We start from the raw sequence: 24,450 nt of genomic DNA, 5'->3' as shown, positions 1-24,450 counted from the left end.
ACAGCTGTATGGAGAGCACGCACAGGTTTCAAGTGCCTGCAGGAGCGTCAAGGGAGCCTGATCCAGCCAATCCTGGTGATGCTGTCATATTGCTTAACATTATCAGCAATTTAAGAGGAGCGTCTGGATTGGTGTGGAGTATTCAACTGCTGCAGACGCCGAGGGACTGAAGCAGAGGACCGAACGAGCCAGCAGTGTGGGTAAGGTAAGTACATTTTTATTCTCGAAATAATTTCAGTTAGCTACTGTTCCTGATACCTGGGGATGTACAATAAGTGGTTGATTTATTTGAAGAAAATTGAGGTATGGGAAGTTGTGTTTTGGGCCTAGTTTCTAGATTCGACTTTGGCGTGATTTGTGGCCTAGCAAAGTTGCCTGTATTGCGTGTTTGGTTGCCTCACTAAATATTTGGAGGACTAGCCGCCACTGAATAGTAGCAGATCTGCAGGCCCAGATTAAAGTGCATTAGCAAAGCTGTCAGTGGATCTAAGCAGTGGAATAGTAGCAGATCTGCAAGCCGAGATTGAGATGCATTAGCAGAGCTGGCAGTGGATCTCATCATTGGAATAGTAGGGGAGCTGCAGGCCCGCATGGAGGTGCATTTGCAGAACTGTCAGGGGGAGTCAGCAGTGGAATAGCTGCGGATCTGCAGGCCGGCATGGAGGTGCATTTTCAGAGCTGTCAGGGGATCTAATCAGTGGAATAGAAGCGGATGTACAGGCCCCGATAGAGCTGCATTAGCAGAGCTGCATGTGGGTCCCAGTACAACAGCCAGTGGACATCAACGCTAGAGCTTGGCTGAGTTCTCTGCTCCCTACACAGACGTGGAGGTCAGGACTGAATTGGATTGGCCGAGATGTCCGTTTATATCCATACTTGCACAGCCGTGGATGCTGCACGGAAAGGTAGAGGTGCTCAGGTGGAGCTACAGTGGCAGCAGGCGGTGGGAAGATGGCCGAGTGGAAGGATGACCTGCGTTTGCATCGAATGGAAGCGAACCGCAACCTCAGCACATGGGAGTTAGAACGGGGACCTGATGGACACGGGCATTTAATTGTTGCTATAAAATGAAGGCGATCAATAAAGTTAACGTTTCCCCAAACGCAGGCCATAAAGAGCAGCGTTCGTGACACACAGAGCCCATTGAACGTGCCAGCCACAGCCGCGCCCTGCTATTAGCATCCGGCGACCGCCGACCTTCCTCCAACAACGCTGTGTACCACTACATTTAGGGTATTTCATTTATTATTGATTCTCAAAGCTGCGATGACACTTCTAATAAACCAAACGCTGACAGTGCCAGTTTTTTTGCCTGGGTAGTGGGTATAGTGGTAACACCCCTGAGCAGGATGTCTTTTATTCCTACAGACAATTAGAAGACAGAGTCAGAGAGGGGAAACCCATCCCCAAACTGGTTTTCCCCTGGGCGTGTAGCCCACTGGTATCCACATCTCTAGGGTGGGCTACCATGCGCTTGATGACCAAGGAAGGGTTGTGCAAATCTGAAAGCTGGTGGTATCTTATGCACAAATGCATTTTTGGGAAGAGAATACATTTCTGAGAAATCTGCTTAGAAAGTAGCCAATACTCTTGCAAAGCAAACAGAGCGCATACAAGTACACACATATGTGGAGTAACCCTGTGAGTACATTTATGAGATTCAGGAGGTACTGTTCAACATGCAGCTATTCTGTGTGAACCTCTACAATACACAGATATATGAATGCAGAGTTAGCCTTGCCGGTCTGTCTAGGAAAGCAAAGAACAGAGCAAATAATGTTGGAGGAAGACTACTGTGACTCCAAGACATAATACCGTGTAACACTGTAAATTACACGAACCACATGAATCAGTTGTTAAATTGATTACATATTTTGTAAAAAGGCTTCCTCTTTGTTTTCCATTCTCATTCAAAGTTTAGATTTCTAATTACTGACAAAGACATTAGAGGAGTACTGGATTATAAATCCACTGTTATGCACTGTTGTGACATAGATCTGGCGCATTGTATGATAAACCCATAGTTATCCATTGTGTGTCATCGATCTGGTATATTAGATGATAAACCCATAGTTATGCATTGTGTGTCATAGATCTGTTATATTGTATGATAAACCCGTAGTTATGCACTGGTGTGTCATAGATCTGGTATATTAGATGATAAACCCATAGTTATGCATTTTGTGTCATAGATCTGGTATATTGTATGATAAACCCGTAGTTATGCACTGGTGTGTCATAGATCTGGTATATTAGATGATAAACCCATAGTTATGCATTGTGTGTCAGAGATCTGGTATATTAGATGATAAACCCATAGTTATGCATTGTGTGTCATAGATCTGGTATATTGTATGATAAACCCGTAGTTATGCACTGGTGTGTCATAGATCTGGTATATTAGATGATAAACCCATAGTTATGCATTGTGTGTCAGAGATCTGGTATATTAGATGATAAACCCATAGTTATGCATTGTGTGCCATCGATCTGGTATATTGCATGATAATCCTATAGTTATGCACTAGTGTGTCATAGATCTGGCATATTAGATGAACCCATAGTTATGCACTGGTGTGTCATAGATCTGGCATATTAGATGAACCCATAGTTATGTACTGGTGTATCATAGATCTGGTGTATTGTATGACAAGCCCATAGTTATGCATGGTGTGTTACGGGTCTGGTATATTAGATGATAAACCCATAGGCATGCACTGGTGTGTCATAGATCTGGCATATTAGATGATAAACCCATAGTTGTGCACTGGTGTGTCATAGATCTGGTATATTAGATGATAAACCCATAGTTATGCACTGGTCTTTCACAGATCTGGCATATTAGATGATAAACCCATAGGCATGCACTGGTGTGTCATAGATCTGGCATATTAGATGATAAACCCATAGTTGTGCACTGGTGTGTCATAGATCTGGTATATTAGATGATAAACCCATAGTTATGCACTGGTCTTTCACAGATCTGGTATATTAGATGATAAACCCATAGGCATGCACTGGTGTGTCATAGATCTGGTATATTAGATGATAAACCCATAGTTGTGCACTGATGTGTCATAGATCTGGTATATTAGATGATAAACCCATAGTTATGCACTGGTCTTTCACAGATCTGGCATATTAGATGATAAACCCATAGTTATGCACTGGTGTGTCATAGAGCTGGCATATTAGATGATAACCCCATAGTTCTGCACTAGTGTTGTTATAGATCTGGTATATTAGATGATAAACCCATAGTTATGCATTCGTCGTTCACAGATTTATTTATTTTATTTATTTTGAAGGTTTTATATAGTGCTAGCTCCACCCGAGGGTATCAGAGCTCTTCACATCATCAATGGAAGTACACAATAAAAACAATCATGGTAGTTGACCAAAAACGGGCTATATAGGTGTTAAAACCAATATAAAATCCAGTTTTGAAAAAAAAAAAACAATATAAAATACAGGTAATAATATAGGGAAACAATAATGATTAAAGGCACATATAGGAAGATATAGAGCAACAAGTTGCAGGAACCAGAGTGTTATTGTAAATAGGAAATGTAATAGAATGTCAAGGAGGATTCAAAGGACATAGTAGGTAGTGGGTGGGAAAGAGAGGGGGAGGGAGAAAGGGAGGCAACAAGAGGAAAATGGGGGGGTTAATTGGGGAAGGGGGAGTAGTCTAAGGAGGGAGGAGAGGTAGTCAGAAAGGGGATCCGGGATTTAGCTTCCCCAAAATGTAGTTAGCAAATGGATTTTAAGGTCTTTTTTTAATCTGGTGGAGGAGGGGTTGCATCAAAGGTCTTTGGGTAGGGCATTCCAAATGGTTGGGGCCTTACCAGAGAAGGAGCAAGGTTTTGAAGCAGTTTTTTTGAGATGGGGGGGGGAATGAGAAGGAGAGTGTTGGAGCTTCTCAGTGTGCGGGTACAGCCAGCTTTTTTAAGTTTAGTTGAGAGGTAGGACGGGGTCTTCTGGTATAGGGCTTTGTGAGTAATACAGGCAATTTTATAGGAGGATCTGCCTTCAATGGGGAGCCACTTGAGGGACTTGAGGGCAGGGGAGATGTGGTCCAAGCGTGTACAGTTCTTTGTTAGCCTGGCGGCGAGGTTGAGAACGAATTTGAAGGGGGCCAGGTGGATTTTGGGGGTGCCAGATAGAAGGGCATTACCATAGTCTATTTTGGATAGAACAAGAGACTGGATCATTAATTTGAAGTCTTCAGCTGGGATAAAAGGTTTGATTTTTTTGAGATGCCAGAGAGTGAAGAGTACACTTTTTGCAGAGTTCTTGACAAGGGAATTTAGTGTGAGTTTATTGTTGATGGTGATGCCTAGTGATTTAACCGAATCGGCGAGGGAGAGAGAGCAGTTTAGCGCATTAAGGTCGGCGATCCATGTTTGGATGGGGAGAGTGTTGTTTTTGGGAGAGAAGAGGATGAGCTCAGTTTTGTTAGGGTTGAGTTTCAGATGATTGTTGTGGATCCAGGTTTGGATCTTGGTTAAGGCCGAGTTAAGGTGCAGGATATCAGCATGGGATTTTATTTTATAGTACAATTGGGTGTCGTCAGCATATAGGTGGTAGTTGATTTTTTCTTGTTTGAGTATCCGGGTAAGGAGTTCCATAAAGAGGTTAAAGAGAGCGGGAGAGAGGATGGATCCTTGAGGGACACCAAGGGAGACAGAGGTTGGGCTAGAGAGGCAGTTTTGAATTTTTATTTGTTGGGTTCTATGTTGAAAGTAGGAAGTGAACCAATTAAGAACAGTGCCACTGAGGCCGAAGTGATTTTTGAGTGTGTTGAGTAGGGTTGGGTGGTAAACTGTGTCAAATGCTGCGGAAAGGTCAAGAAGGATGAGTAGGTAGGTATCACCCTTGTCCAGGGCTAGGTGAATATCATCGACTATGTTGAGAAGCGTGGTTTCCGTGCTGCACCCTTTGCAGAAGCCAGATTGGAGGGGATCAAGTAGGTTAAACGAGTCAATGTGCTTGTCCAGTTGGAGGAGGGCACATTTTTCCAGGGCTTCGGAGAGGAGAGAGAGGTTGGAGATGGGGTGGAGCTTATTAGGGTCGTTGGGGTCAGCTTTGGAATTTTTGGGGATGGGAGTGATTTGCCCAAGTTGAAGGGAGATGGGTACATTCCCTGTTGAGAGGGAGGCGTTTATGATGTTGGTCCAGTAGGGGACGATGACATGTTTGAGATCTTGGATGAGTGCGGAAGGGAGAGGATCTTTGGTGTGGGAGGAAGGTTTAATTTTGACTAGAATGTTGAAGACCTCCTGTTCAGATACAGGGTGGAAATTATGCCATGAGGCGTTATTTTTAAGTGGAAGGAAAATGGGTTCCGGAGGGGTAAGAGAAGGGAGGGGAGGAGAGGTGTTCAGGGAAGTGTTCGGAGGGGGAGGTGGAAGAGGTGCGGTGATCAGGGGTGGTTGAGGGGTGAGCGAGGGTAGAGTATTGAGGAAAGAGAGGTCTATTTTTGCGATTTTTACACAGAAAAAGTTAGCAATTTCTTTGCATTTGTTAGTGGAGGCTATCGGGTTAAGGGGTGCCGGGGAAGTTTGGTTTCTAATAATGTTGAACAGTTCTCTAAGTCTGTTTTGGGCAAGAGAAAGTAGAAGACAAAAGAATGACGCTTTCTCTGAGAAGATGTCTTTTTTGTAAGAAGATCTCGCAGTTCTAAGGAGGGTAAGATGGGATGGGGAGGGGTGTTGTCTCCATATTCTTTCCCCCAGTCTCAGCGAGCGTCTTTCTTTATTAAGGTCTAGCATGAACCAAGACATAGAGGGGGCATTTTTTAATGTTTTAGTTTTCAGAGGGGCAAGTTGGTTCAACACCTCCGTTACAGTTTTGTTGAAATGCTCCGTGGGATCATTAGCATTTGTAGTGAGGGGGGTGAGACTAAGTTGGGATTGGAGTTTATGTTCCAGTGCGCCAGGAGTGATGTGTTTAAAATGTCTAGCTACGATGGTAGCTTTATTTATTTTTATAGGGGCAGGAGGGGCTGGGGGAGATATTGTGAACAGAATTAGATGGTGGTCAGACCAGTTGATGGGGATGATGTTAGATAGGGATGTAAGATCTGGGTTGGAGATGATTGCGTCTAGGATAGCTCCTTTGGTGTGCGTAGGGGAGAGGCAAAGTTGCTTGCGTTCGCTAATCTCAAGGAGATTATTGACGAGGCTGATTGCCGGGTCATTAGGTTTGTTCCAGTGGAGGTTGAGATCTCCTAGGAAAAGGTTTTTGGAGCTGGAAAGTAATGATTTAGTAAGGAGGTCGGAGAATTCTTCTGCAAAGGGACGGGGTTCACTCGGGGGGTGATAGATGTTATGCATTCGTATAGGGGGGAGCATTTCATTTTGATTTCGACGCCTAAGTATTCGAAGGTTGTGTAATCAGTGTTGTTAATAGGGGAGAGTTGAAGTTCTTCTTTAAAAATGATAGCTAGGTCACCCCCTATTTTTCAGGTCTATCTCTTCTGAGAATAGAGTAGCCAGGGGGGAACAGAAGCTCGATGATGGGTGTTCAATGCTCTTTGAGCCAGGTTGCAGTGAGGAAGGCGATATCGATGTCTTCGTTAAGAATGTTTTCTGAGATTTCAGTTGAATTTCGGACAGCTGAACGGCAGTTGACGAGCATGCAGGTCAGGGGTTTGGGTTTGGCGATAGGTGAGGGGAGTAATTGAATATTAGTGAGTTGGGGGGATCTCGGGGAACTAGGAGGCTCAGGGATTCTGCTGGTCCCCAAAATAACAGGGATATTGGAGTGAGAGGGGGGAGATTCTTGAGGTAGGGGGGTGTTAAGGTAGGAGAGGCAGAGGGCAGAGAGGTCAGGGGCGGTGTAGGTGTTAGAGGTTCTCAGGGGTCTGTGAGAGCGGGAGAGGAGTGGTGTTGTTAACCCATGTTTGGGATCTAAGTGTTTTCGAGTGTTAGCACAAGGGGGGGCAGGTGGGGCGGGCAGGTGGTTTGTAGGATTTGAATCAATTGAAATCTTTTCTGAGTAGGGTAAATTTGGTAGCTAGGGTAACAAGATTATCGTCCAAGTTACGAAGTGCCTGGCTAAGGTTAAGAGGGAGGGATGTGGAGGTGATTAGAGTGGACAGGAGTGCGGCAGGGGAGGGTTCGGGTGAGGGTGACATAGAAGTGTCATTTGAGGAGGAAGGGGCCAGGGCATGGACGTGGGGGGTTTTAGTCGTTATGGGCCGGGTTGGAAGGGGGGAGGGATACTGGGGAGGTAGTTCAGTGTAGGAGGTGGGCAGTCGTTGTGGGGTGTGGAAATATGGAGGAGTGTATTAGAGTGGTGGGGTAATGATGTCAGAGTGGAGGGTGGGCTATTAGATTAGATGATAAACCCATAGTTATGCACTGGTGTGTCACGGATCTGCAATAATAGATAATACGCCCATAGCTATGCACAGGTGTGTCACAGATCTGGTATATTAGATGATAAACCCATAGTTATGCACCAGTGTGTGAAAGCTCTGGACTTTTAGGTGTGAGCGGGGAAGTGTGGCTTAATGGTTAGGCTGATGACTGACTCACATATCTGGGTTGTAATGCTGGGTTTTCCCTTGGCTACAATCTTCTCGTCTTATTCTGTGCACCGTTTGCACTACTTGCCAAAGACACTGCCTCTGCCCTTATCTTTGCTATCGGCAGTGTCAATGCAAAAACGGAGAGTCTGTCAGAGGACGATATCCTAAAAGTAATCAGAGCCAGGTACTTGTCAACACTATCCAATGGGCAACATGTTATTCCAGCTAAAACTGATCCACAGTTACATAAGCTGCAACGCAAAATCTTTCGGAACTTTTCAGTCTTCCAAACTCGACAAAATACTCCCAGATATGCCTGGAATTTGGCTTACATAACCAGGATTTTGCCCATCACACAGCTTTTTTAACATACCACTATAGCATTAAACACTCAAGAGCGGAAACCTTCAAGTGTTACTTACCTAAATGACAGAATTGAAAATAATAATGCCACTAAAAATTAGTGGACAAACCGATTATGTAGAGCCATTACAGACCTGGAGATACGCGCGAATTGACTAAAAATAACGTCCAAATTAGCCTGACAACCTCCAAATTACTCTGAGAAAACCCAAACTAATATTACTTTCATGCTCGAATGACTTTTGCCCCCTGGCACTTTCTAGAGAAGCTGCTATAGTTTGTGATGCATACGATAAACCCACAAGACAAAACTATCTATAGAGTGCAATGAACAAAACTATTTATAGAGTGCAATGAAGAGGGCCAACTGGAGCAACGTCATCTGGATGAGATTTCAGCTGTTTCCAATCAAAGAGTATGCAAGGCACTGGGCCTCATATTTACAAAAACCATATAATTGCAGACCTCGCACATACCACCAGGAGACTATGAATCATCACTTATACTTCTGGCTAATGGCCAGAGAAGACAGATGGAAGTTTCTAAAACCGATCTTTCTAAAGAGAGGAATTCAGGCAAGCAAGCTTTTGAGCTTTTGCTTGAATACAGACGATCTCCCAGATCTTTGTGAAGTTTGTAAATCTAAGTTTTACAAAACTGAATCCATACACTTGATCACCGAAAATTTTAATCATTTAAATTTTTTATCATGAAGTTTATTTTTTATTGTATAGTTTTTAAGTTTCATTAGTTGGTTATGTTTTGTGCTCACTTTAATTAATTAAACAATAAAACATAAACTCTATATTTAAGTTATATTGAAATATTTAATTCAAAATGAAGTTAATCACGCTGCAGAATGGTGATAAATAAAGGGCAGCTTAATGGCTAAAGACACATGATCCTGTTATTTCAGGATTTACAGCTTGATTGGAACCCTGACGGTCTGGGAAACACCGTCGCTTTTTGGCTGTATGACCGCCCTCATATATGGCAGTCCGACCAACGAAATATAATGCGGGCGGGAAGACAACATGGTGGGAGAGTTAGAGGCGGCCAGTAGAGACAGCCCCTGCTCCTGCACCGCAGTCCTCATTATGACCTGCCTTTCTGCCGACCTTTTTATGGCGGGGACATCGTCGCAAAAAGATCGGCAGAAAGGCAAGTAATGGACCACACGGCTCTAGGGCGAAAATGCCCTTATGTGGCGTGGCTGGTGCTAAGCTGGTGGCTTCTGACATTATCAAATTGGTGTGTGCACTGTATTCCTTGCAAGACATGGTGCAAGGAAAAATGTGCCTGACTGACTGGAGGCAACGTGCTATGGGGCCGATTACGATGGCGGGAAGTCCGCTGGGCTGGCGGTGAGGACCGCCGGCCCGGTGGTGGTGGACTTCCCGCCATCACCCTGAATTTTCCCACCGCCAAATTAGGATGGCGGGAAGGAATAGGAAAGGTACCGCGGCGGACGGAAATACCAGGTGGGCCTTTTCCACTCACCTAGCGGGACCAGGTACCATGGGGAAATTAAGGCGGTGTCATGCAGGCACCGCCGTGGGTAGCAGGATGTATGTCTTCTGTGGCGGAGTTTCCGCCGCAAAAAGACAGGCGGAGAATGCCTTCGGGGGGCCATGACGGGCCCCCGGGGTGGTGGGGAGTGGGGTGCTGCATGTGGCGCATGTGCATGTACAATGTGGCAGGCACCGTGCGGTGCCTGCCACATTGTACATGCACATGCAAAACCTGTATTTTTACATTGTGGCGGGTGCTGCAACCCGCTGCAATGTAAACATACAGGATGCGCCCGCCAGTGTGGCGGGCACATCCTAATTCGTTTTGTGGGACCGCCGCACCTATGGCGGGTGGTCCCTTTTGCAGCATCGTCCGCCCGCCATCGTAATCGACCCCTATGTCTGGTATTGGCTGCAGGCTCTTTCCTAGAGCCGCAGCATGCCGATGCCATGACTGCACCGCCAACACATCATTAGCCACGCACGAATGTCATAATGCGGCGGTCTGGATGCCACCAGCTTGGCGGCGTTCTCTCACCTGCCACCGCTGCGGGTTGGCGACGTGACAGCCAAAGTCAAAATCAGTCCCTTATTTCTCAAAAACATGATGACAGGGAGGACGCTGATTGAGATTAAAATGTGAGAAAGCGAATACAGGCAGGAGTGCTCCAACCAGCAAGGATCACACCAGGTAGCATAGAATATCTTTCTTGGAATCCGGACAAAGTCAAGGCTCTCCTAAATTCACTGTCCTGTGTAAGGAAGGGGAATAAAGGTAAATTGGCACAGTATCATTTCGTTTAAAGGCAGGGTAATGAGGGCATTTTGACTTTGAAAGCATATTTACAGAGGAGTTTGCACAAAGAGTGTGGCAGAGTGAAGTTCTAAAGGTGGCAACTTCAAAACATGTGTACCACCCACAGAAATGTTGAGAGAACCATGGAGGCGAAGTCTGGGAGGATATAGGGGTTGATGCCAAGAGGGGTTTGAAAAAGAGCAGAAGTACTTGTAGTATGGTCAGGAGTACCCTCATTTCGAATTTATATTTTTTGTAACTGAAAATGACAATAAAAAGTACATTTTGAAAAAAATCCCTCTGTGCCTACTCAGGTCATTTGTTCGAACCCTGACCTTTTACCCACACGGGCCTTCAGTCCCTCATCCCTACAGCCTACTTCTCTCCTCCCCATCCATCTCCTCAGCCCTATGCCATATGACCACTACATTCCACAGTTGCAATGGATAAACCCCTCATCTCTGGCCCCAGCAGCCCCATCACCCTCGTACAACTCTTTTCTTTTTCAGACCCCATACTCTGAGTAGCTTAAGATTCCTGCTAGCTTGGGGAACTCACCCTGTGCCAATGTCCCTGCATCTTGACACAAAAAACAACAATGGGAGAGGTAGGGAGAGTCAAGAAGGCTTCTCTCAATCCCCGGTTCAATGTAGATAAACAAAAAGAGAGAGGCCAAATCAGTCTCAAACATGCCACTAGATTGGAGCGAGATAACTAAGGATCACACACTCACTTAGGGTGAAAAGGAAAGCCCTCACACACCGACCTAGTCAGTGTCATGCTTCATCATCGGGCCCCACCAAAGAGGCCGAGTGCCTCTTTGGTGTGCTACAACGCCAGAAAGACTGCGGAGCTGGTTGTGTGAAGGAGGACGTGTTGTGAGGGTGAGTTAAATTAAAAGTGTCTAAACGAGTATCAAAAATGTTTTTTTATTAAATGATCCCTAAGACACGATTTAACAGGTATTATGTGTCTGAATCTGGTTGCCAAGGATTAGGAATGGTAAAATTCAGATAAATACAGTAGATAGATTAGTCAGTCAACATGTTTCTGCCATTTTGGAGGCTTAAATTTACCAAGGCATTCATCAGGACTATACCCCGGCGGTATGGACTCTCTAATCGTCCACCCTAACCAAGGGACGTGAAAGTGAAAAGAGGTAGGTGAAAAAGTGCATAAAAAAGGGAGAGCAAATGCTCAATCCCAAAAAAACTCCAAATTCGGGAGTGTTTCTGCACTTTAAAATTTGGCGCTACTTGCACCATGGGTCTCGGGAGGGGGGTTGGAGCGAAATTGGCACATCGCCCTTGATGCTCACAGCCCGCTTAGACACCTAGGATCTCCCTCGTAACCGGACCCCGTCGGTGTGTGAGGGCTTTCCTTTTCACCCTAAGTGAGTGTGTGATCCTTAGTTATCTCGCTCCAATCTAGTGGCATGTTTGAGACTGATTTGGCCTCTCTCTTTTTGTTTACCTGCATCTTGACAGCCAGCTCGTCTGCCCTTCCTGCATACAATGAATCATTGCATACTCCCGGGCATGCTCCTTGACTTTCCAGACTCTGCTGCAACAGCCCTCCCCCATTGCCACCGACATTTTCCACCTTGACCCCTAACTGTCCTCACTGTCCCCACTTAAGCATCTCAGCTACCGAACAACTTAAGCTCAGATGGCTGCCCTACGCCACTCAAAACCCCCAGGTTACCTCACTGTACTATGGATTTAGATGACTGGCTCACTCTTACTCACAGCTCTCTTACAGCCCATGGACCCACTCAGCACCTGGCAAGTACGAAGATCCTGCCTGTGCCCGGAAAAGGCCTCACCAGGACCGCCACTGAACCAAACTATGCCACTGTCCCTTCACACCCATTGCCTGACGTCCGCCCTACCACATTCAGGGGCTTTGCTATCAGTAGTGCAGCAGGGTCGCTGGCACTGAGGCTCAGGGGTTAAAGGTGTGCACAGCATTAAACCTATAACTGATTTTTACTAAGTAGGAAGGACATTGCTTGCGTCAAGTTCCCTGGCACCTTTGCTGCACCCCTGACCCACTTGGTCCCTGCCTAACCCCCATAGCCCTTTACTGGCTCCTCGACCCCCCACAATTTGTCTCTGTCCCCTGCCCAGCCCCAAATTCTCCGCACATTGTCTCCCCTTGAGAAGAGGAACCGCCAACGCGACTTCAGAAAAGAGAAATTAACAGAGATGTCTTTGTTGCCATTTCTCGGGCGACGCTCGAGACGGCATCGATAAACGCCTAATTAGGAAATCGATAGTTCAATTTTAACAGCTGTCAGAGCGTAGAGGGACAACATGGCGGAGAGAAATTGGAAGATGCGACCACCGCAGTGAAGGACCTTGCCAAGCCCTCCGAGGGCCTTACGGCCCCTCCGTTTTGTGGCTCCATAGGGTCCTCCTGACCTTAAATATCTCACCCCTCTCAAACTCGTCGTCCTCCCTACCAGTGCACTTTCCCCCTTCACCTACCATGAGCCCCTAGATCCCATTACCAGAGATGACAGCAGCTGCAGGCTGCACCCTCTCTGACCCTGTAATCTTTACTTCCAGTCCTCCATTCTGAGATGAAAGCCGAGGATTTGACAGAACACATTCTAGTAGGTAGTGACAGTAAGACCGTCCCCCTGCCTGCTGTAGAGATTTGCTCAACCCAAAAGTTCATAGTTTTAGCTTTTCATTCTCCAGGGTGATAAAATGAATAACTGATTACCTTTGATTACAGCAATAATCATGTGTGCTATTAACAGACTTGTGGCACCTCACTAAGGGCCAAATGTAGGCCCAAGTCAGTGTTTGCGACTCGCAATTTCCATTTTTTTTTGCGACTCGCAATTTACGACTCGCAAACACTGATGTACAACAGTGTCTGAGACACTGTTTGCGTTTCCAAAATGGATCGCAAAGGACCTGCCTCTAGAATAGTCATGAGGCAGGTTACATTTTGCGACCTATTGAGAATGGCCAGCCCTCACAGGGATGGTGGCCTGCTGGGGCCAGCAGACCACCATGTCTGTGACTGCTTATTCAAAAAAGCATTCTTTTTTTAAAAGGAAAACGGGCTGCATTACAAAAAATAACAATGAAATGCTTCAGTTTAATTGTGTAAGAGCAAGTAGTGGTCCGTGGAACCGCTGCCTGCTCTTAAAAAACATTTTTTTTGCAATCACAAAGCTGAAGAGGTCCCTTGGGGACCCCTTTCCATTTGCAACTGGCTTATCACCAATTTGGAATTGGTGGTAAATGCGATTGTTTTGCGACCTCATTTGTGGTCGCAAAACAATCTTACACACCCCCTGCAACTCGCTATTAGGAAGGTACACCCTTCTCACACTCGGTCCTAATAGCGACTTGCAAAATGTATTTTGTAAGTCAGGAGCAGGTTGCTGACTCACAAAATAGGTTTTGTACATGTCACAAGCCTTGTTAGTGGTCGCAAACCGCCCGATTTCCTGTTTGCGACCACTAAAACCGGTCTTATATATGTAGCTCTATCTCTGTAGTGGAGATTAAATGTCTGCAGTAGACACAAGTTACATCTCCAGTAAGATAGCTCAAGGGGTGCATTTTTCGTTTGCAGAAAGGTGTGTGTAATCTGCTAGATACATGCTCTCATCAGAGTAAGTCAGCACATGTTGTTACTGTACCTACTACAAGATTTAGTCAAGTAACTAAGCCATAGATCTACTGCTGAGTTGCAGTTATTACGTTCCAGTACAATACAATATCTTCACACACATACACGTCTCTTTTAAAGCTGAAGAAGAAGAACTGTGTGAGGGGCGAACCGTTTGCCCAAGCATGTAGTAGCAGTCGGAGGGTTTAATTTGACATTTGAAAGTGACTGTTCTATCCTGAGTGTGTCAGTACTTTTCAAAGTATACACATGGTTAGCTGACTGACTGGGTAGTGTCTGAGTATGTGAGTCGTTATTTATTAGGTTGGTTATCTGAGTGTGGGAATGCTTCCAGTGCTTAATTTGAACCAGTAGTGGCAGGCGGGGCCCATCAGCACTAAGTGTTGGGTACCAACACTTATACATGTGAATACTTGAATGTGATTATAGTTACCCAAGTGTGTGAGTCTTATACTGAATGAACACGCTATTACCTGTTTTGGCTAATGTTTTAATGCTTTTCTGATTTTACAAGGAGCTGAAAAGTGTCTTAATGATTATCTGTGAGAAAGACTAGTTAATTAGAGTAGTAGGAGATGACGGTACAAGCAGAAACATAGATACTTTTAGGTAGAAAGTAGTCCATATATTTGATCAGAGAGATTAGTTTGCATTGCTTTTGAGTACTTTGCATGGTCTTCTTCAAAGCACAAGGCCAATGAGACAGTTCTCCATAGGGTTCAGCAGTGACAGTGTGTTGCAGCTAGCAAAGAATTAATCTCTTCTGAGCAGAAGACCTTGCGGGCCTGGTCAGTGGTAAGGGAGCAGCAAGCCTGATAACTAGTGAGGTGCCTGGCCCTACAGAGCTTCTGTAAAAGCGAATACTCTAATTTATATAATAGGTGTGGGTGGCTATTGAGTATGTTCCTGGTTATTTTAATGCATACCTATCTGAGTGCAACATTGGCTATCAGAATATATGTTAATACATGAGTGAGAGCTTAAGCTTGGATGTTAGCACTGTCACCAAGTTTTGCTTATGAAGACGTGTGTGTGGGTGTGATCACGCTTACCTGGTTTTCATCTTTCTTACTTGAGTGTGTGAGTGGTAACCTTAACTGGCTTACTTTATAACCATATTTTGAAAGTAAAAACAACGAGCGTTGTATCATGCAATTGGTTCTGTTGTTTTGACATTAAGCAGAAACCTAAAATTTGAAAACATTTCCACATGTATTTTTGAAAACAATTGGACTGCTTCTATATTTAGTGACTCATACACTCAGGACGCATGGCAGACTCTACATGTGCACACAGAGGTAACCATAAAATTAAATATTAGGGAGTTGAGGCATTTGTGGGCAGGGACAACTGTAGGTTGGATGGAGTTCCTCCAAAAAAGAGTGTGGTGTGAGGCAAGGAAGCCTGCATCTATTCATACGATTTGCCATAAAATGACTACGGAAATGAGAGGATTTTGCAGAAAACAAGACCTGCAGAGAATGCATTTGAAGAATATTATGTTTTTAGGGAGGACGGCGTTCGTTGATGCGGATAGAGCTGTATTTGTTGGAGCTCAATGAGAAGACGGTCGCATTGCTGTGTGAGTGGATTTGGGGCTACGTGGTAGGCTGGATTTACAGTTTATCTCACTACTAACTAAGTGGACCAGCTTGAGCGTAAAAGGGGCTGGGTGGGAAGGTTGAGAGATTGAAGGTGTGAGTTGAAAGTTGGGTGGAGCTTAATTAAATGGGTTGGGGCATTGAGAGGGTACCGGTAGGGGTTATGGAGACAGTTTTTAGATGTGGAGATTTGAGTCGGGGAAAGTTATAGCTAGAAGTTATGGGGCGTTTAATGGTGGTGGTATTGGTAAGAATCATTCTAGTGTAGTGAGGTTGTTTTTAATCTGAACACGTGAGCCAGGGTTTTTTTGTACGATGTGATATACATCTGTTTCATTAAAGCAGCCTTCTCCATCTAATGTGCTTTTTGGGCTTGCGCCGTCTCACTTTATGGACTTTGTCGGTGATTATCCATGTGGCTGGGGTGTGAGCAGGAGCTGAGGTGTATGCATGTCTATTGTAGGAGTGTGCACTGTGTTGTGTCTGCATAGGCCTCATCGAGTGTAGGTGCTTACCTGAGTTTGTAAGAGCAAGTGCTTTGAGTGTCACAAACTCCTCCTTCTCCACTCTCAGCTTCTTGTATCTGCGGACCAGCTGCAGGATGGCCAGATAGAGCTCGAGCAGCCCGGTCAGGCGTGAATGTTTCTCATCCATGATGTAGTCCTCTGCATACACCAGCTCGTCCTCATATGGCAGCGAGCGGTAGACGATGCCCAGGATCAGGATTTCCATCCAGGCACTCTGCAGCAGGCTCATCTGGTCCCCCAAGGATAGATTAGAGAAGCCTGGAGAGATAAGACAGGGGGTCAGGGCGACAGGCAAAAGTGTCTTGGGAGACAGGAGAGAGCATCATCAGGAGACAGAAGAGGGCACTAGAGGACAGGAAAGAGGTCCAGGAGACAGGAGAGAGGATTGAGAGTGATTTCACAGGGGGTCAGATTGACAGGCAAAAGTGTCTTGGGAGACAGGAGAGAGCATCAGGAGACAAAAGAACGCACTAGAGGACAGAAAAGAGGTACAGGAGACAGAAGAGAGGATTAAGAGCGATTTGACAGAGTGTCAGGAGACACCAAAGAGGAACAGAAGATAGAGATGCCCAGAGAGGATCAGAGAGAGTCAAGAGTGTCAGAGACAGAAGAGAGGATCTGGAGGCAGACAAGAGGTCAGTGATGACAGGATGCAAGTCGACGGTATAACCAGAGGGTTTCAAGAGGATGGGCAGAGATATGAAAGGAGACATAAAAAAGAGGCAGAAGACAAGAAAGAGAGACAGCGAGCTCACAGGGGACAGAAGAGGTGGGCAAGCGGAAAAAGAAAGAATGAGAATATTAGGAGACAAACGAGCAGGTGTGGGGACACTAGAGGGAAGTTATTGGTGAAAAGCAAAGAAGAAGTCATACGCTACAGGACAGAAAAAAGAGTTAGCCATTAAAGAGTTCAGTGTATTGTCAGAAAGGTCTGATATCTGTGCACAGATGACTGAAGACAATAGGCACGATTTGGAGTTTGCAGACAGGGACTTTGCCACAAGCGAGGTAGATATCACACGCACAATATTATAAGTGCCTCTGACTATATCATACTTATAATATGGAAAATGGGGCTGCCGCCAAGTTTGTGATGGTGTATCCCAGGGTGTTTATTTATTTATTTAAGAGAACGTCAAACAGTAAGTCTGTGCTTTTGACACTCTGTCAACCTGATAGCCTCCACTCCTGCAATTACGTTTTATTTATGTTTATTATTATTATTGTAAAGTGCTTATCAGGCTGCTTCAGAGCGCTTAGGGAAGGCTATTTATGAGATAAATTGTATGCACATAGTATTACACACGCATAAGACTGGAAGGTGCCCTAGCTGAAGTGGCACTTCTGCCACACATTGGCATGTGCTTGGCAAGAGAATCAAACTTCTCTCTAGCAGGCCCCAAATAAGAGTACAAAGAGATGGTAAGCGGGGGTAGTTTGCATTTATCAGGCTCTGACTTCCAAGCCCAAGGAACTGATTTGCACCTTGCTCGAATTAGCCAATGAGACGTGTCCACTCCAGTATGGAGACCCCTTGACCTAAGATGCCATCTGTTCTCTCCACGTCCCCACCTTTCTATGAACTATTAAAATGGAGCGGCAGAATAGGGCTTAGGTTAACCTTTGATACACAGTTACCTCACCAGATAGGCAACTCTGACCAGTTTTGTCGAAAAAGAAGAAAAATAGCAGTATAGCTTTTGCTGAATGCGAATAATTAAAAAAACAGCACCTCAAGGCAGCACTTCCATCAGTGCAAAAGTACAACTTTTTAACCCTTTCTAAAAACACTTGGAAAAAATGTAACTTTTCCCAAAATATTCCAACCTGGAGTTAGATAGTAAATAAACCCCTTGGATTATTTTGAGGAAATTTGCACTTTTCCCAAATATTCTGTGATTGGAATTACAAAAGCAATGGTGACCTTCCAGTGTCCACCATGCTCACTGCTGCCAAGAGGACTCAACCCAGGGCAAGAACCACAAACGTCGACCTGAGCTGGTGTGACAAACTTGTGAAGTCCAGGTGGCAATACCAAAATACTGCCCATTATTCAGTTACTAGTCAACCTATGCAGCTTGTAAGGAAAGGTTTGGAAAACATATAGCAAGCAAGAGAGAGGAATCATTTTAAACACTGCCCCTCTGCCCACAACGTTAAGAGGCAGGCTGTGCTACATTTCCATGCCCTGTTTAAGTTGTGAGAATAAAGTTGTTATATTTAAGTCCCATATCCGACGTGTACCAGTCGCAATTTGAAAACCTAGGTATTTAAAGTGGTTTGCAGCCCTTTGTAGGCTGGTCAGCTCCTTAACATCTAAGGCAGTGGGATTTAAACCCCCGCTTCATTTTGCTCAGTCAAGTGGGGCTATAATATCCAAGGTGTAGGTTCTTCAGTTGGATAAGCCGCAGCTTAATGGACACCGGTAAGGTTCTAGGCACCATCTTTGCTTTTGCCCAATCTGAATCATCTAAACCACAAAACTCCTGCACTCATCTGTCCTGTAGTGTCTGTAGGGTATCAGGATTATAGGCTTTTAATGGATAGTACAATGTAGAGATCCCTTACCCAACTAAGAGTAATGGAGCAACAGCTGTGTAAATGTCTTTAGTGTGCTGTTAACTAGGGTAAGTGGTGCTTTTAGGGAGGTGAATGTCTACCTCATCTCCCACATCGCACCTTCGATTGTGGTGAAAATAACCGGGTGAACATTGTAAGCCCTAATGACATGCAGGGGGAAGTGCCTCAGGATGTATTTGTGTATCCAGAGTGGGTAAAATGTCTGTCTACTGTAAAAAGAACACCAATGGTGAATATCTTTAGCGATAGTAGAAAATAGATTTGCATTCATCATGTTGTTATGGTCATTTAAATTCCAGAAGAGTAAGCCAAAGGTTTCATGAGCATTTGTCATTGGGTTCCATTCTGTGAAGTGTGGCCAAAGAGGCTGCCTGCATGTTACTGTATCAACCAAACCCAAAGCCTAAGTAACCAACTAAAATACTATCCCAAACTCCTCCCCTCCCTATACTTCCTAAACTGAAGCATCTGTCACGCCTCCCCAACCTTTGGACCATATGATAAGGCATAGTGGCCATGGGCTATGTTCTGAGCAATGTGTATTAACAAATGAGTATTGCCGACCCAGCATAAGTGGATGTTCAAGAGTAAGCCTCCTAGCTTATTACTACTACAGGCATCTACCCTTACATAATGCTCAAGACAAGACATCAGGTATTCGGAGAGCGTATCAGAGGATTAGTGCTTTCAAGGGCTTATAACGGAAGACTGAGTTCAGGGCCATGGACCTCTCACTTCCGCTGTTGTCTCCTATCCTTGTACTATTGAATTGATGGTTGATCAGTTCCGAAGGCTCTGGGGTTCCGATTTGAGTCCCAGTCTCGGAGCCCCCTGTCATCTCCCTCCTTCCCACGCCCGGAAGGACAGGAACACTCTCACTGTCTTTCCAGATTCAATGAATGAGGGACCGGAGGCAGCTCCCATCGGGGCCTTCGTATCTCCAGCGAGGCCCAGATCTCCACAGGTGTTTCAAAGAAATGCGTTTTGCCATTATGTAGAATCTTCATTTTCCCTAAGAACAGAAGCATGTATGTTAAATGCCTAGATCCCAGCTTCTGCTTGACAGCCATGAAATAGCTGCTGGACGTGTGTTGTATGATCAGAGTTTATGCTGATTTGTGTAGAGTTAATGGCAACATCCGTTTTATGAGGGATTGTCATAGTATTGTATCTCTAGCTGTATGGTTTTAATAAATAGGAACGTTTAAGCTTCGGTGGGTACCCGGGAGATGGCCTTGCTGTCAGGGACTTGTGAGCTCTTTTAATTGTAAAGGAAGTGGACAGTGCCTCTGCCAAGACCCACAAACTTAGTTATGTGGTCATGAAGTGTGGTCTGGGTTGGATCTCTGGAAGTCCTCAGGTTCGCCAACAACTCAAAGGTTGTTTCTTCATGATCTTCCCTCTGCATCTTCAACTCTTCGATCAAGGCGGCCCACTGTGTTCTCCAGATGGGTTACATCTGTGGATAGCGTCTGCACCAAAGTCGCTGTTGTTGAGATTCTGGTTTATGTCTCAGTGACACATTCTACTGTCTTTCTCAGGTCATGACACCGAAGTCCCACCTCAACTCTCACTCCACAGCTTGTAAGTTGGTTTGGGTATAACAAATCATTTAAAAAATGTGTTCTAAGGTATCTGTTTCTTGGGGGATTCATTGTACTTGTCTCTGACTCTCCACTGCTGATTTGGTAAATTTGTCAATCTTACTTTGTTGTAAGGTCGCCACCAGCTTGGTTTTCCCATTATATCCATTATAGTTGGATCACACTTGCTGTAACAACTCCATATTGAGACAGAAAAGGCTGTGCAGTGAGCCCCTGGATGTGTTTGGGTCTGCAAAGAAGTCGGTTTGTGTCGAGTTTGTCCACAAGCAATTGGGTGCCTCACTTCAACTGTTAGGGAAATTCTTAATGTCTTTACACAGCAGCTCACTATGATGGCATGTTTTGGTGACCATTGCTGAATACGCCATTCAGCCTAGTGTCCGTGGCTAGGGGGCCCGTCCCCCTCTCAATTTCAGTGTAACGATGGCACCAACCTCTTACGTGCCACCTGCCCCAGGCCTGGACAATCCCAGCAAGCCAGGCTGCTCTAAGTTCATCACACTCCCCACTCAAGCATCCCCCTGGGGGCACCGGCTTCAGCTCCACTGGCCGCCGACTCTCCTACCTCCAACCGCAAGGTCTACATTGTCAATCACACGGTTGCTGTTAAATCATGGGCTGAACTGTTACGATTGAAGCAGAATCAAGACTGATTTGCATATGGCTGGCTCCAAACTAAGGTGACACTGTGCGAAGAATAACAATGAATTGGGATGGTAACTGAGTAATTACCAGTGGCTCAGATTGATTCAAGCATTCCATCTGTCACTTTTTTGTATACTGTTGTATGTTGCCCTATGTAGGATGGGTATGCCCAGACGAGGGCTCAGGCACACTGTGTCACTGGAACCAAGCTGTACCCGGCTGATAAGCTCAGAACTAAACCTGGGCGGGCAACTTCACTACGCCCACAAAGTGGGCGTAGTGTTGCCTACTTCGCCCTTTGCAAAGTAGGCGAAGCAGGCAACACTACGCCCACTTCATGGGCGTAGCGAAGTTGCCCGCCTCCCTCCCGCCCTCCCTAAATGCTTAAATGAATCTATAAATGAATTATAAAACCACTTACCTTGTCCGCCGCGTCCCCGGGGCTCCCGCTCGTCATCGCGCCGCCGTCTTAGATACTAATGCACATGCACAGCCGCCCGCGCATGCGCATTTCTCATGAGAAATGCGCATTAGTATCTAAGACGGCGGCACCGGCGGCGTGATGACGAGCGGGAGGCCCGGGTACGTGGCGGACAAGGTAAGTGGTTTTATAATTCATTTATAGATTCATTTAAGCATTTAGGGAGGGCGGGAGGGAGGCAGGTGGCGCGTAGTGGGGCTAGGCGAAGTGCGTGGGTGGGCGTAGTTTTTTGCCCACTTCGCGTAGCTTCGCGAAGCCCCACTACGCCCAGGGTTACTCAGAACTAGGGCAAAGCCGTTCCTGTGCTGCTTGTGTTCAGGTTTAGCGAGGACATGGCTCGGCAGTTTGGGCTAGACTGTTCCAATTGGAGCAGGGGAAAGACTGATCTGCATATGGCTGGGTCTAAACAGAGGTGACATGGTGTGCACAAAAATGATGGGTTGGGATGCAGCACAGGTAATTACCAGTGGCTGTCATTAGATCAAGTATTCCATTTATCACTTTTTTGTATACAGTAGTGTGTTGCCCTAAGTTGGGTGGGTACGTCTAGATGTGGGTTCCGAACACAATGTTTCACTGGAACCAAGCTCTACCCAACTAGGGAAACACCAGTCCTGAATTGCTTGTGTTCCAGTTTAGGGATGACCTAGCTTGATAGTTTGGGCTGGACTGTCCCAATTGGAGCAGGATCAAGACTGATTTGCATATGGCTGGGTCCAAACTAGGGTGACATGGTGTGCAGAATAAAATGGATTGGGATGTGGCCCCAAGTAATTACCAGTGGCTGAGATAAATTCTAGCAATCCATCCATCATTTTTTTGTATACTGTAGTTTATCACCCTAAGTGGAAGGGGTAAGCCCAAACGTGGATACTGTGCACACTGTGTCACTGGAACCAAGCTGTACTCAGTTGATGAGTCTATAATTAGGGCAAAACCAGTTCTGGGATGCTTGTGTACTGGTTCAGGTAGAATCTGGCTTGGCAGTTCTTGTTGGACTGTTCCAATTAGAGCAGGATCAATACTGATTTGCATATGGCTGGTCCAAACTGAGGTGACATGGAGTGAAGAATAATGATGGATTGGGATGCGGCCTGAGTAATTATCAGTGGCTGAGATTAATTCAAGCATTCCATCCATTGCTTTTTTGTATACGGCAGTGAGTCAACTCCTCAATCAATCCTGGTAGGCCACTGGCAGTCTCCAGCCTGTTGGAGCAGGTCACGCCTAAGTCACCTCCAATAGGTGAATAGGAAGGTGGGTTCCATTCAAGACTCCTCTTTGGGGCCCTGGGGCCCAGCGAGGCTGATCAATGACTCTCCTACCATCTTTTAATCACAGTGCCCTCTTTGGCTGCCGTCGGATGCCAGAAGATCTCTTCTGCCGCACATAGCCTCGGTGCTTCATTTGAGTTGGTGGTTGCCGGTGGGGGGCACTCATTATTGGGGGATCTGCACTCATTTTCTCTCTTCAGACATTTCCAAAGAGGAAGAGAGAAAAAACACACAAAGCAGAGAGAGACAGGGACAGAAAAATCATCACAAAAGAAGAAAACAAGAACCTTTAAGAGTGAGATAAAGGGGCATAGAGTGCCCAGCAGTGATTAAAAACGCCTTGGCGGATTAAAGGTTATGCTGATATTTAATAGTGCCGTGCATGGGAGTTTGAACAGAACTGTGGGCTCTGGCACTTGTTCTACTACAAATTAAGGACTGCATAACCTGTCTTTTCCAGCGTCGGTCCTGTCTACAGAACTGCTTCATTGCGGAGTCCCATCTTTATCACACTCCAATACTTCTGGAGGGAGAAGTTAGAGCTCCATGCCCAGTCCTGTTGCAGGGCGCCGAAGGTGAGCCTAGCTAGTGCAGGTCGGCGGCCCATTTGTGATGTGCCCCCAGAGCTCCTTGCTAGACTGGGAGCTTGCACCGTCTCATGGCAGCACCAGATCGTGCGGATATCGCTTTGAAAAGAGGGTCCGCTTCAATGCTTAATTCATAAAATAATGTGTGCCAGTGTACGAAGCACTGCTCAAGAGACAGTGGCTATTAAATGTTCCCTAGGCCAATATCAGGACTTCGCAATCCTGAATCCACCTCAGGCCTCTTTAATCCACTGCCAGACACTCCTTCCTGCCCCTTTATGTCACTCTTGCAGGCTCCTGCTTTCACCCTTGTTGATGGATTTTCCATCTTCCTTTCCCGTTTGTGTGTTTTCCCCTCTCTGGCTGTCGGGGAATGTTATGTTATGTTATCCGAGCTTATATAGTGCATGGCTGCCCCAGCAAAGGGGCGTCCCGGCGCTTCCAACAACAGAGAATGATCCTGGCTACTACAGCCGGAAAGCTCCAATATAAAACAGAGGCCAAAAAGCTATTGTAATGGAAAGAGATAGATTTTGATAGCTTTTCTAAAATTTGACAGACCCTCCAAACCACGTATCTGAATCGGCAAGGAGTTCCATAGTTTGGCCGCCAAGTAACGGAAGGAACATCCTCCCGCTCTACAGCGCTTCACACGGGGAACAATGACCAAATGCTGCCCTAAAGAATGCAACGTGCGAGGTGGAACATATGGAGTCAGCAAATTACAAAGCAGATTAGGCGTAGAGAGCTTCAGTATCTTAAATGAAGACATAAAGTCTTAAATTGGATTCGTTCCGCCATGGGAAGTCAATGAAGTTTCCGGATGGTGTCAGCAATGGGACAGAACCGAGGGAGCCCCAACAAGGCTCTGGCCGCCGCATTTTGGATACCTTGCAACCGGATAATCTCAGCTTAATTAGCCCCCAATAACAGGCAACTAGCATAGTCCAGTCCAGATAGAATAGTCGACTGGACAATAAGCTGACGTGTTGAGGGTTCAAAAAACTTCAAAAGACCTCGCAAGAGGCCGAAGCACGTACCGGCAACTTTTTTGGTATGATAAGGAAAAAGAAGTGCAGGTGAGCCCTATCGACCCCAAAATGAGTGCAGGTGGGCCCCACTGGCAACCACCGGCTCCAGTTAAGCACTGGTCCTCGTACATATCGCCTTGGTCCAGCGGGAGCAAGCTCAATCCGCCGGGTTGGACGGGCTGTGCAGGATTAAAGATTGCTCAACCGGGCCCTTCTAAGACACATTCGTCAACTTGTGCATCCGACACACCTCTTGTAG

General features: G+C 45.8%; 1 protein-coding gene across 1 annotated transcript in view; it reads right to left on the bottom strand.

Moving 5' to 3' along the window:
* Nucleotides 1–24,450, bottom strand: part of ESRRB (estrogen related receptor beta) — a 122,888-nt gene that overhangs the window by 26,428 nt on the left and 72,010 nt on the right. The window contains exon 5 of the mRNA XM_078662037.1: nucleotides 15,978–16,247. Coding sequence (XP_078518163.1) covers nucleotides 15,978–16,247 — 270 coding nt within the window. The remainder of the gene's footprint in view (nucleotides 1–15,977; nucleotides 16,248–24,450) is intronic.

The sequence above is a fragment of the Lissotriton helveticus genome, chromosome 9 (assembly GCF_964261635.1).
Source record: "Lissotriton helveticus chromosome 9, aLisHel1.1, whole genome shotgun sequence".
Classification (NCBI taxonomy): domain Eukaryota; kingdom Metazoa; phylum Chordata; class Amphibia; order Caudata; family Salamandridae; genus Lissotriton; species Lissotriton helveticus.
The sequence above is the reverse complement of the archived record's forward strand: the minus strand, read 5'-3'. Positions and strand labels throughout refer to the sequence as shown.